Source organism: Antennarius striatus, chromosome 16 (assembly GCF_040054535.1).
Source record: "Antennarius striatus isolate MH-2024 chromosome 16, ASM4005453v1, whole genome shotgun sequence".
Lineage (NCBI taxonomy): Eukaryota > Metazoa > Chordata > Actinopteri > Lophiiformes > Antennariidae > Antennarius > Antennarius striatus.
The window spans coordinates 813,880-826,751 of NC_090791.1; the positions used below are offsets into that span (position 1 = coordinate 813,880).

Sequence of the window (12,872 nt, forward strand, 5' to 3'; positions counted from 1 at the left end):
TAAAAAGATGATTTTTTTTTAATTTAGTGGGTTTGGGGCTTGTTTTCAAAGCTGGAACAGATTGGAATAATTTTAGTTATATATGTTGTTTGACTGACGGTTCAACTTGTATTGTGAGGTTCTACTTTATCTTCAGGTTTTCTATGCGAGTAAAAATCTTCCTAACTATCTTTGTGCTCTAATATTAATTTTACAGGTGTGATGAATGTTCCTCATCCACAGAGAACCTTTCATCCATACAGAATAATGCAGAACTCCAGGAGACGATCGATTGGGTGTCGTGTCAGATGCCAAGAAGTGTTTCACTAAATCAAAGCGGTCATGATTAAAATAAAAGGGGGTAATGGATGGTGAGATGTTCACCTTGACATGGAGACAGATGATGAAACACCCCAGAACTCTTTCCTTCATGCTGCTCAAACCATCACCCGTGTGTTTTACACACTGGCAGCAGACAGGAAGTTTCCAGGACGACCAGAACACTTGAACTGGTGATCCGTCCAGCCTGGTTCTGGTATTCCTGGAGATCTCAGGGTGGTTTCTGGTTTATTATCTTTCCTGAAGTGAAGAAAAAAATAGCATCAGCTTTAGACACGATCACACATGTAGTTTTAATAGACGTCTTTACACCAGGTGGACATTCAGCGTCAGAAACAGAACACAAACTTTAAAGTGCTATGTGTAGTATTTTAATCTGATGGGGTTTTATTTTCCTATCTGAGCATGCACAACACAGACATTAGAGCAAATCATCAAGGTTAGCTGAGAAGCTACTATTTTAAGCTGTTGATAAATTTTTGCATCAAAATTTTGCTAACAGCTAATTCATTCAGTTAGCTCCTTCTAATGCTGTTAGCTGATTAGTAGCTAGCAACCCAGCTAGGTAATATTAGAGATTTAATCTGTAATGTAAATAAATATAATTATTATGCTAATAAATAAATAATTTTGATTCTCCAAACACCAACATTTAGTGTTCAGTTTGAAATCCTCGACCTGTATGATAATTATTTAAACCTTCATCTTTTCTACTTTGGGCCACAAACAGATCAAATATAACGTTAACTTTAGTTACACGGGTTTACATTAGCGTTAGCTATACGAGGGTTTACGTCAACGTCAGTTACATGAGTTGACGTTAACGTTAGTTACACTGGCTTGAGTTAACGTTAGCTACGCAAGTTTACGATAACGTTAGTTACATCAGTTTAAGTCAAGGTTAGCTACGCAAGTTTACGTTAAGGTTAGTTACAAGGGTTTATGTTAACGTTACCTTCACGGGTTTACGTAATGCGAGTTACACGGGTTTACATTAGCGTGAGTTACATGGGTTTACGTTAATGTTAGTTAGACAGGTTTATGTTAAAGTCATTTACATAAGTTCACGTTGATGTTAATTACACAAGTTTACGTTAACATTAGTCATATGGATCTATGTTATCGTTAGTTACACGGATTAACGTTAACATTAGTTACGTGGATTACATTAACTAACGTTACATGGGCTTACGTTAACTTTAATGCCAGGGGTTTACGTTAAAGTTACTTATACGGGTTTACCTTAGCTTTAGTTACATGGGTTTACGTTAACGTTACTTATACAGGTTTATGTTAGCTTTAGTTCCATGGGTTTATGTTAACGTTAGCTTTACAAGTTTAGGTTAACATTAGTTACACGGGTTTACGTTAACGTTACTTATACAGGTTTATGTTAACATTACTTATATGGATTAACGTTAGCTTTAGTTCCATTGGTTTACGTTAACGTTACTTACACAGGTTTATGTTAACGTTACTTATACGGATTAATGTTAGCTTTAGTCCCATGGGTTTACGTTAACGTATACTTATACGGGTTTACGTTAGCTTTAGTTCCATGGGTTTATGTTAACGTTACTTATATGGGTTTATGCTAGGTTTAGTTCCATGGGTGTACGTTAATGTCAGCTTTACAGGTTTACGTTGCGTTAATCTTAAAATACTAAACATAGCACCTTGAATTAGCCTCCCCTCTTGACCCCCAGCTTCGTTCTCTCCACTGGGTTGACTTTCAGGTAAACATCAAACGCACCCGTCTCTTATCTTCCTCTCAGTTTCTCCTCTTTTTTGATCGCCTTCAACCATAATATAACCGCCACTGTGCTTCGTGTTCGGGGGGGGGGGGTGTCGCTCAGCACTGCTCCTCTCCCAGGGAGTCCGTGTTCTCCCCCAGGTCTATAGAGGCCGAAGGGGCTCTTATCTTGCCTCTTCCGGGACCCGGACCCTGACCGGGACTCGTGCCCCCCATGACGAGGCCAGCTCTGGTTCCGCCGTGGCCCGGGTAGACCTCCACGGCGCCAGAGACGGACGGCAGGGAGCGGTCCCGGAAGTAGTGGAAGGCCTCCTGGTCCAGGTAGTTCTGCTCCTCGCGCAGGCCCTGCTCGAACAGCTTGCGCTTGTGCCGGAACTCGATCACCGTCTTGGTGTAGGAGTTGAGGGTGGTGACGGAGGCGGCCATACAGCAGGTGAACGAGCCCCACGCCATGCTGGTCGGACACAGGAAGAGAAGGAAAAGTGAACGCCAACACGAAGACGTCAACATCACCACTTAACTGTTCTCACTCAGGCGGAGCGCCGTGATCATGAAAGTAGAGAACATTTACTTCTAAGTTCTGGAGGAGCCTCTTAGCCTCCTGCTCCAGTCGGGGTTAATTACTCCTGCTGAATTTATTCCAAACCGTCCTGAACGACTCCCTCGAGATGTTAGAGGAGAGGCAATCAGTAGGACCAAGAAAACCTCCGTTTAACACCAGCAACTTACAAAAATACCTATTATTTGAGATAGAAGTCATGCTTCACAACACCGGCACTAGTTGGTGGATACAACATCAGTGAGACCGCATCTCGTTCTTTACCACGTGTTGGCGGATGGATACGACATCAGTGAGACCGCATCTCGTTCTTTACCACGTGTTGGCGGATGGATACGACATCAGTGAGACCACATCTCGTTCTTTACCACGTGTTGGCGGATGGATACGACATCAGTGAGACCGGATCTCGTTCTTTACCGCGTGTTGGCGGATGGATACGACATCAGTGAGACCACATCTCGTTCTTTACCACGTGTTGGCGGATGGATACGACATCAGTGAGACTGGATCTCGTTCTTTACCGCGTGTTGGCGGATGGATACGACATCAGTGAGACCGGATCTCGTTCTCGTTGGTGGAGTAAAGACGTAGCTCGTGTGTTCTCCCGATCTTTGTGTTTCTTTTCATTCTTTATCATTGGTTATGTACCTTATATATAATTAATTATACACAGGTGAAGTTTGTGTGTCAATTGGTTGATAAAAATGTGTGTTTTTTTATAATCTAAGGGCTGGAACGGATTACTCTCGTATCTCCAGGCACTAGTTTATCATTCTAGTGTCTGTACTCTATTTGAGAGCAGACATGTGGATCATTTCATGCTCTATGGGGTTAACACAGAGCTGGTGCCGTGGGGGTGTGGTCGTGGGGGTGTGGTCGTGGGGGTGTGGTCGTGGGGGTGTGGTCGTGGGGGTGTGGACTGACCAGAAGGACCAGCCGTAGTCCCAGCTGTGGGGCCTCCAGTCCTCGGGACCCAGACTGACGGTGATCTGGAACACCTGGGTGTACATCATGTGGGCCACCATCCCCAGGAGCCCTGCAGCAAACACAAGAGCACGCGTCAGCGCCTCACATCATCAGACTGGCCAATCAGAACGCGGTCACCTGACACTTCCAGGTAACACCCTTCCTGTTGAGCTGAATGAAACAAACGCGACACGACAATCTGTGGAACGACCAGCTAAACGGCAGTAGATCACGTTCCTGCTGCGCTGCAGTTTAACATGAGGTCAGGAATCAATCAGAACGGTGCAGCTGCTATAATTAGTCATTAGATAGCTCTGATTGATCCGACCTGCTGGTCATGTGACGTCCAATCGATAGGAGGCAGGAACATAATCACTCATAAACATACAGTAAATCACAAAACAACAGGGTGAACGACAGAGAATGGCGTTAACACACAGGTGCATAAAAAAATAGAAGAATATGAAAAAGACAGAAAAGGTAGTCAGCTTCATCAGCCACCACCACCACCATTTCTGATGCTCAATGGACTCGAGCACAAAACTGTAATTATTACACATCATCAGCTGTGATGTCACAAGTCTGGGGGCGTGGCTACAGTAGCTGAGCCACATGTTGTCACTTTCACTGCTGGAATTTTGGAGACTTTAAGTTAAATATTTTTGAAATGGAATGCGACCGTTGTATTCCACTCATGTTGACCCAACGTTGTTGTGGTGTCCAGGAGGCGTGTCCAGGAGGCGTGTCCAACCGGCTGGCTTCAATCCAGGCTTTGATGTCGGCCGCTTTCATTCGATGCCAAAATGAATTAAAGAATAAAATGCTCCACATCTCCTAAAGACCCATAATTCATTGCAGTGACGTCCACACGCTGAAAAAATGAACTTCCTGTGTGGGGAAGTTGAGATGAACGACCTGAAGACTCTTCTCAGAAGTAAAGGGAAGTCTGTCAGGAGTTTACTGGAGGAATATAATATAAACACAGTAAACACGTGACAACCTGGCAGCTCGCTGTGACTCACAGCGCCCCCTGCAGTGGTGGAGGTGGAACTACTCAGGTTATTGTGACTGGACTCAGTATGCTGCTGGAACATTGGGTCCAAAACCGTCGATGAACGCTGTCCTGATGGAGAAGGAAGAGGAGGAGGAGGAGGAGAAGGAGAAGGAGGAGGAGGAGGAGGAAGAGGAAGAGGAGAAGGAGGAGGAGGAAGAGGAGAAGGAGGAGGAGGAGCAGCCCTGTGAAACGTGGCGGGTCGTGAGCCAACTTCTTGTGTAAGAGGTTTAGCAGGAGTTTGGGTAAAATCCCTGGCATCTACCCCACGACGGCTCCCAGGGGATAAGCTCCACCCCCAACAAGCACTCACAAATCTGCCCCTCCCCCTCGCGTGACCGCCGTCATGTGTGATCAGAGGAACACGATGCGTGTGACAGGAAGAGGCGTGACACGAATATTTAAACCATGAACAATCCCACGAACATCAAGAGGACGGAGGATGGACACGCCCACATACCCAGAGCCCGCCTCCAGCTGGGAGGAGCTTCTTACCTGACAACACGGTGAAGACGGCGGCGAAGGCGTTGAGCTTCAGGCCGTCGATCACGTTACTGGAGTGGAAGAGCTCCAGACACATGAGACTGAAACCAACGACCAGCAGCAGGATGTAGAGAACCTCTGAGACCACCGACAGCCACAGCACGCCTACACACACACACACACCTGTAACACACCTGTAACACACACCTCTGAGACCACCGACAGCCACAGCACACCTACACACACACACACACACACACCTGTAACACACCTGTAACACACCTGTAACACACACCTCTGAGACCACCAACAGCCACAGACAGACACACACACATACCTACACACACACACACACACACACACACACACACACATACCTACACACACACACACACACCTACACACACACACACACACACACACACCTACACACACACACCTACACACACCTACACACACACACACACACACACACCTACACACACACACACACCTACACACACACACACACACCTACACACACACACACACACACACACCTACACACACACACACACACACACACATACACACACACACATCTACACACACACCCACACACACACACCTACACACACACACACACACACACACACACACACACACACACACACACACACACACACACACACATCTGCAGACGACACACTGAATGCATTACACATGTTAAACACGCTACACATGCTGTGTTACACACGTTACACGTGGTGTGTTCCGTGTTCCGTGATCTAACACGTTGGTCTCTTCTTTTCTCGTTAGTTTTCCTCCTGAGCCAGAGGGGCGGAGCCTGAGGTCTCTCATCCGTCACCTGATCCCACCCCCACTGAGTTTGGCTCCACCTACACGGCTCCTAAACGCGGGAGCTCCTCGGCGCGGCGTGACGCCGGATGATCAGCTCCTCCTCGCTCCGCTGGTGATGAAGACGAGTTCCCAGCAGCCTCTGGGCCGTTAGCGGAGGAGAGATCTCCAGACGCGTCTGGGCATCATCTTCATCATATCAAAAGGGTTTAGCTACAGCTGCTAGCTCAGCTAGCTGGGTTAGCATGTGGGCTAACAGGAAGACGGCCATATCAAGGGTCATCAGGGGTCATCAGGGGTCAGATGGGACAAGATTTTAATGATATGACAACTTCCTCCCTCGATGAGGATCTCCAGAGCAAGACTGGAGTGTGTGTGTGTGTGTGTGTGTGTGTGTGTGTGTGTGTGTGTGTGTGTGTGTGTGTGTGTGTGTGTGTGTGTGTGTGTGTGTGTGTGTGTGTGTGTGTGTGTGTGTGTGTGTGTGTGTGTGTGTGTGTGTGTGTGTGAAGATTCCTTTGGGTTTTGAGGATAAAACGTTGAATCAGACGTTTTGTGAGGGTGGGGTCGTTCCTGGTGAATTAAATTCAGATTAATGTCGTTTCTGTTTGATCCATCATCAGATTATTGGATTAAATAATGAACCGGAGATTATTTCTGAGCTCAAACAGAAACTTCATCAGAACGACTTCCTGTCACCAACTTGATTGTCTTGATTAATTACCAAAATTATTTTAGGGTCACGATCGAATGGAAACGTCCGGTTTCCTGCGGACAGGTCATGTGATCACCTGTGTTTGTGGAGCCAGAGGGGATTGTGGGTACAGGAGGCATTGGATCCACGACCATATTCTGGATGCTCGTTCGCCTCCTGAGGTCCACTGATGACGTGATGAGGAACACGTGGTCATGTGACCTGTGGGCGGGGCTTACAGGAGCCTGCGGTTGGCCAGTGGTTCTGCTGGTCGGTCGTCGCTGTGACCCGGGTTCTCTGAGTGTTTTTCTGGAGGAGCAGCTGTGATCCCAGCGAGGCGTCCTCGCCGCCGCCGCCGCAGCAGACGCATCGACAGATGAAGCCTCCATTATTAACTACCCGCTCTGCTTCAGGCCACGCCCACACGCTCTGATTCAGGACACGCCCACACGCGCCAGAATATTCCCTTTGTTCTGACGCTCAGCGAGACCTTTAATGAGCAGCAGGATCATCTGAAGGAGGAAGAGGAGGAGGAGGAGGAGGTGTACACCCCCCCTCGTCGCCTAGCACCTGGGGGGCAGACCTCCATCCATGCTGATAGATGGGCGTGGCCCCCTCATCTGCATACAACCACGCCCACAAAGAGTCATTTCATCCTAAAACGGTCAAACTTCCTCTAAAGCTGTGTGTGTGTGTGTGTGTGTGTGTGTGTGTGTGTGTGTGTGTGTGTTTGTGTGTGTGTGTGTGTGTGTGTGTGTGTGGACCTGTAAACAGGTGGGGGGTGGCGGTGGACTAATGACGCTCATTACTCACCTCTTTCCGACGCCGGGGCGAGATCAATGAAGCTCCGACACTTCTCACCTGAGGGGGGGTGGAGGTGGAGGAGGGGGGTGGGGGTGAAGAGGGAGACACACACCAGAGGCCTGTACCGTAAAGCTGGATCACGGCTTAGCCAGATAACTTCAGGCTTAACCCTGGCTTTTCGGTACCATGAAGGTGGCTGACTTTCTATCAGGCTACGTTGTCGTGGTAACCTATGCTGAACACCTGACCTGCTCCGGAGCAGGATAAGTTCAGGATAAGATCAGCAGGTATAACAGCCCCAGCTACTGACCAATCAGAGCTCAGCAGGTATAACAGCCCCACCTACTGACCAATCGGTTCTCCTGAAAACGGGCCGTCCGTTCCCTGAGAACCCGGTGGATCTCGGGTCACAGCTTGTGTGCAGAGCGCTCAGGCAGAGAGAATATTTAGGGATGGCTGTAATCCGGTGGGATTGGCTGAACAATGACTGTAGAAAGGTAGAGGTTTTGGGGGGAGGGGTTACATTACATCTGTCAGCTGCTGGAGCCTCACATCAGGAATGGAACGCACCCCAACCCCGCGCTGACAGCCCCCCACAGTGTGCATTGACCTGAGGGTCTTTGACACAGTTCATATATTTCTGAGTGATGTTGGTCATTATTATGATGTCCTGAAATCCCTCGTTGGACGGGTTACAAGCAAGACACAGATAGAATGTCATTGATCAATGATTTGTTTCAGTAAATCATGGATTGATTGATTGATTGATTGATTGATTGATTGATTGATCGGTACTTTAATGTATTGTGTTGGCGATGCTGAAAACCTGTGAAGAACACAGTACGTAGAGCTGTTCATAAGGTCACGGGGCTACGATCACATGTCATAACCAAACATGTGGTTCACACACACATGTATGAACACACACATGTTACTGTAGTCAGACACACAAGTGCATCATAGTGGGGCAGTAATATTATAATGGCACTAACTTCCTCATTGACGCAGTCGGCCATGTTTTCCCAGAGATCCTTGCTCCGTTTGGCAGCTGCAGCTGTGTTGCTGTTTGCCTGGATTATTGATTTGTATTGATCGTATTTATTAATTATTATTGTTTGCTCCTCCGTTGTGAAATATGCGTCTCGGGCCGGTTTGTAGCATGTTTGTGATTGGTCGCATGCAGCAAACTCCGCCCTTTTTATGTGAGCGCGTACAGATCTAGAGTGGACAAGTCTGGATTGAATTAGTGAGTTGATAGCCGGCTTTATGGAACCGAAAATCTGGAGGGTGGATGTCTGGGTAAGTGAAGCCAGATAAGTAGGAGGAAGCCCGGCTAGGTTAATCCAGCTTTGTGGTACAGGACTCAGGACAGGTGAGCACAAGGTGAAACGAAGGAGAGAATGAGGAAGAGGAGGGATGAGGGGATGAAGGAGGACAGGATGGAGGGATGGAGGAAACAGGCGTTAACGTCCACGAGTCAAACGACAAGGAGAGAACAAAGAGACGAGTCGGAACGTCAGACGTACCGGAAAACAAACGCAAACGAACAAACGTACCGGAAAACAAACGTAAACAAACGTTAGAATACAGTTTAGTCGTATTAAGAAGTTAATATTAATCTTATTAAGAAAATGTAATAAATTTGTTTCATAAAAGTAAAACTACTGTTGTTATCCTGGAGTTACTGTTCAGTAACACACACGCACACACGCACACGCACGCACACACACGCACACGCACGCACACGCACACACGCACACGCGCACGCACACACGCACACACAGCTGGATCAACTTCTTCATCCCCATCTGAGCCTCCTCTTCATTTTGAGGAGGATCTTGTTTTTTTAGGGGGGATATTGAGGACAGAGGGGTGAGTCACCAGGTGGGGGGTGAGGGCAGTAGATGGTCGTCTCCCCCAGATAGAAACAAAGCTGTGACTTTATGTCTGATGCTTCAAAGTTTGTAAGTAAAAAATTAATGGATACGACATCAGAGACACCGGATCTCGTTCTTTACCACGTGTTGGCAGATAGATACGACATCAGTGAGACCGGATCTCGTTCTTTACCACGTGTTGGCGGATGGATACGACATCGGTGAGACCGGATCTCGTTCTTTACCGCATGTTGGCAGATGGATCAATGTCAGTGAGACTGGATCTCGTTCTTTACCACGTGTTGGCGGATGGATACGACATCAGTGAGACCGTATCTCGTTCTTTACCGCATGTTGGCAGATAGATACGACATCAGTGAGACCGGATCTCGTTCTTTACCACGTGTTGGCGTATGGATACGACATCAGTGAGACCGGATCTCGTTCTTTACGGCATGTTGGCAGATAGATACGACATCAGTGAGACCGGATCTCGTTCTTTACCACGTGTTGGCGGATGGATATAACGTCAGTGAGACCGGATCTCGTTCTTTACCGCATGTTGGCAGATGGATCAACGTCAGTGAGACTGGATCTCGCTCTTTACCACGTGTTGGCGGATGGATACGACATCAGTGAGACCGGATCTCGTTCTTTACGGCATGTTGGCAGATAGATACGACGTCAGTGAGACCGGATCTCGTTCTTTACCGCATGTTGGCAGATGGATACGACATCGGTGAGACCGGATCTCGTTCTTTACCGCATGTTGGCGGATGGATACGACATCGGTGAGACCGGATCTCGTTCTTTACCGCGTGTTGGCGGATGGATACGACATCGGTGAGACCGGATCTCGTTCTTTACCGCGTGTTGGCGGATGGATACGACATCAGTGAGACCGGATCTCGTTCTTTACCGCGTGTATTTTATTTAACGTCCATCTTCGACATAAATCTTCTGCTGGAGCTCAGACAGCGATGGTGAAGCGATGGAGGAGAACTACCCGTTCCTCCTCCTCCTGTTCCCATCATCCCTAGCGGCTCGGCGCTCCTTGCCAGATTGCAGTGATGTAATATAAGTTAAGAGGCGGGGCCGTGTGGTCCTGACACGCCACCCCTCCTTTACTTCAACCTTCAGTCAGGTGTCCCGGCGGCCGCTGACAGCGGGGGATGGATGGAGACATAAAAGGCGAGCAGACATAAACCCTTGGTTCAGGTGGGGGGGTCCGAGGTGTTTAATAATTCCTTCAGTTGTGATGCGAGCAGCGGCGCCGCGGGACGGCGAGCAGCAGCTGTAAAGCTGGACCGCATCAATCAGCCAAAGAGGAGGCCAAAGAAACTTCTGCTGGGGGGGGGGAGTAGTGCCATTTTACCCTAACTTACCCCCTTCCTCCCCAGACGCCCTCTGTTTACAGTTGTGTGGCACAATCTCATCTCGTTGCCATGGGAGACACCACCCAGGAAGGAGGACACTCCTCAAAATCTAATCCCACCTTCCTGGTTCCTGGTTCCAAAGGCCACACCACCTGGAGCCCCGCCCAAGATCAAGTTCTGATCACATGACGACCAGAACCAGAACTGACTGCAGGAATGGACGTTCTTTTTTACAGTAGCATAAAAGTTCCTCCCTCAAAGACACACGGACGCTCTGATTGGCTATGAGGCTGCAGGGTTAAGCCCTCTAGCCACGCCCTCTGTGGTTGAGTCAGAAGAAACAGGAAGTCACGAACAAACGCATGAATAAGTCACCAATAGAACAGATGCCTGAGTTGGGGAGACACAGTGCAAGGGGGAGGAGCATGAACTCTTTCCTGTCCCATAATGCATTGCTACACAGGTGTGACAGGTAAACAAGGTAGATTGATGCAAACCTACAACAAACGTTTTCTATTGGATTCAGTATCAAGAAGCCAGAAACTTTATGACATGAACTTCACTTCCTGCCTCACAAGAGCAGCACGATCTGATTGGCTCTCGTCTGATTGGCTCTCGCCTCAGCCGACGCACCAATCAGGAGCCACCTGAGACAAACATGAAATCCCAAGAGCTCGAAGCAGAAAGACCACAGCAAACAAAACGAGCCGTCCGATGTGTTTGTTTGTTTGTTTGTTTGTTTGTTTGTTTGTTTGTTTGTTGGCTGGATGGTGAATTTCAGCCTGGAGGGGCGGGGCTTGTCCCGAAGGACTTTGAAGAAGTCACAGGTGAAGGTTTGACCTCTTTGTCCTCTGATATTTCTATTGGACAACAGGTTTGAGATTGAGATGTCGATCACAAATTTCCCCACTGTGGGACAATAAAGGTCTATTATTATTATTATTATTATTATTATTATTATTATTATTGGCTCATTAGCATCCAGGCCCCGCCCCCAGAGACTCACCAGCCAACCAAATACAAGCAACATTTCAATCCTCAACGTGGTCCACATTTTCTGCACACAGGTGTTTGAAGAGACCCGCCCCCGATGACCCGCCCACCTGACAGGTGTGGCACATCACGGCCTGATTGGACGTCATTACGCACAGGTGCGTCACGGTAACAGTGACGTCAAACACCACAAACACGAGCAATAAACGTTCACAACGGAAAACCAGATCGGACACAATGAAAATCACGTCCAATAACCGAGTTGATCAATCGATCGATCACCGGAGGCGATTCGAACACATGACAAACAAACTTTACGCACGCTTTACGCACCGCGATGGCGCGTAAAACGTTCCGCTCCCGTCCGCGCGTGAAGCGCGTCTTCCCACGCAGAGCTGTGTCGCGGGACTGGCCCCGCCCCCCGGCCCACCTGCCCACCTGCCTCGTGGATGTTCTCCTCGCAGGAGTACCAGATGCCGGTGTGGAAGCGGCGGAACAGGAAGCGGTCGTCCCCGGTCTCCCAGCTGTAGTGCACCTTGCTCTGGTCCGTCTCGTTCACGCCGTAGTCGATGCAGTTGTGACGTCGCTGCGGGCTGCAGGTGGGCTTCGGCACCCGCTGGGTGCCCTCACACCAGTACGTGGTGATGAAGGCGGTGCAGGAGAAGAGGAGGGCGGCCAGGTTCAGAGACACCGACAGCAGCGCACGGCACTTCCGCGTCGTCTTCATCGTTAACGGAGACCGAGAAAGTTCATCCGGAGACGGGGGGGGGGGGGAGGAGGAGGAGGGGGCGGAGGGGGGAGGAGGAGGAGGAGAGGGAAGTGGAGGAGGAAGAGGAGAAAGAGATGAGGAGGAGGAAGAAGAAGAAGAGCAAGAGGAGGAGGAAGAGGAGGATGAGGAGGAAGAGGAGGATGAGGAGGAAGAGGAGGATGAGGAGGCGCTCAGAGGAGGAGAGGCATGGCGCGCGGGGGGGGGGGCGTCCCTCCCGCCTCTTTTCTCCGTCTCGTTAGTCTGAGGAGGAAACGAGGAGACTCGTCTTCCGCTGCTTCACATCGCGTCCCGTTCAGGAGACCTCCGGTGATCGGTCCGACCGGGAGACCAATGAGGGACCGGAGCCGCGGCTCACGCGCTCTCTCTTTCTGCCCCCCCCCCCTCTGCGTCAT

General features: G+C 49.1%; 1 protein-coding gene across 2 annotated transcripts; it reads right to left on the reverse strand.

Moving 5' to 3' along the window:
• Positions 1–12,453, reverse strand: gsg1l (gsg1-like). 2 transcript variants are annotated; one of them, XM_068337952.1, is made up of 6 exons: positions 12,150–12,453; positions 7,475–7,522; positions 5,146–5,298; positions 3,558–3,669; positions 2,072–2,525; positions 1–558 (listed from the first exon to the last, which is right to left on the reverse strand). In XM_068337952.1, the coding sequence occupies exons 1-5, from the start codon at positions 12,436–12,438 to the stop codon at positions 2,171–2,173; spliced, it is 957 nt and encodes a 318-aa protein (XP_068194053.1). In that variant the 5' UTR covers positions 12,439–12,453; the 3' UTR covers positions 1–558; positions 2,072–2,170. The 2 variants fall into 2 exon arrangements, with proteins under 2 accessions (XP_068194053.1, XP_068194054.1); XM_068337953.1 differs by having other exon boundaries at positions 1,995–2,525.
• Positions 12,454–12,872: the final 419 nt, after the last annotated feature.

Excerpts from the sequence above, each read along its gene's own strand:
- gsg1l (XM_068337952.1), bottom strand. The coding sequence starts at position 12,438 with ATGAAGACGACGCGGAAGTGCCGTGCGCTGCTGTCGGTGTCTCTGAAC. Across the intron at positions 7,523-12,149 it reads GGAGAACATCCACGAGGCAG|GTGAGAAGTGTCGGAGCTTC; the intron begins GTGGGCAGGTGG and ends ACCCCCCCTCAG. Across the intron at positions 3,670-5,145 it reads CGTCTTCACCGTGTTGTCAG|GGCTCCTGGGGATGGTGGCC; the intron begins GTAAGAAGCTCC and ends TGTTTGCTGCAG.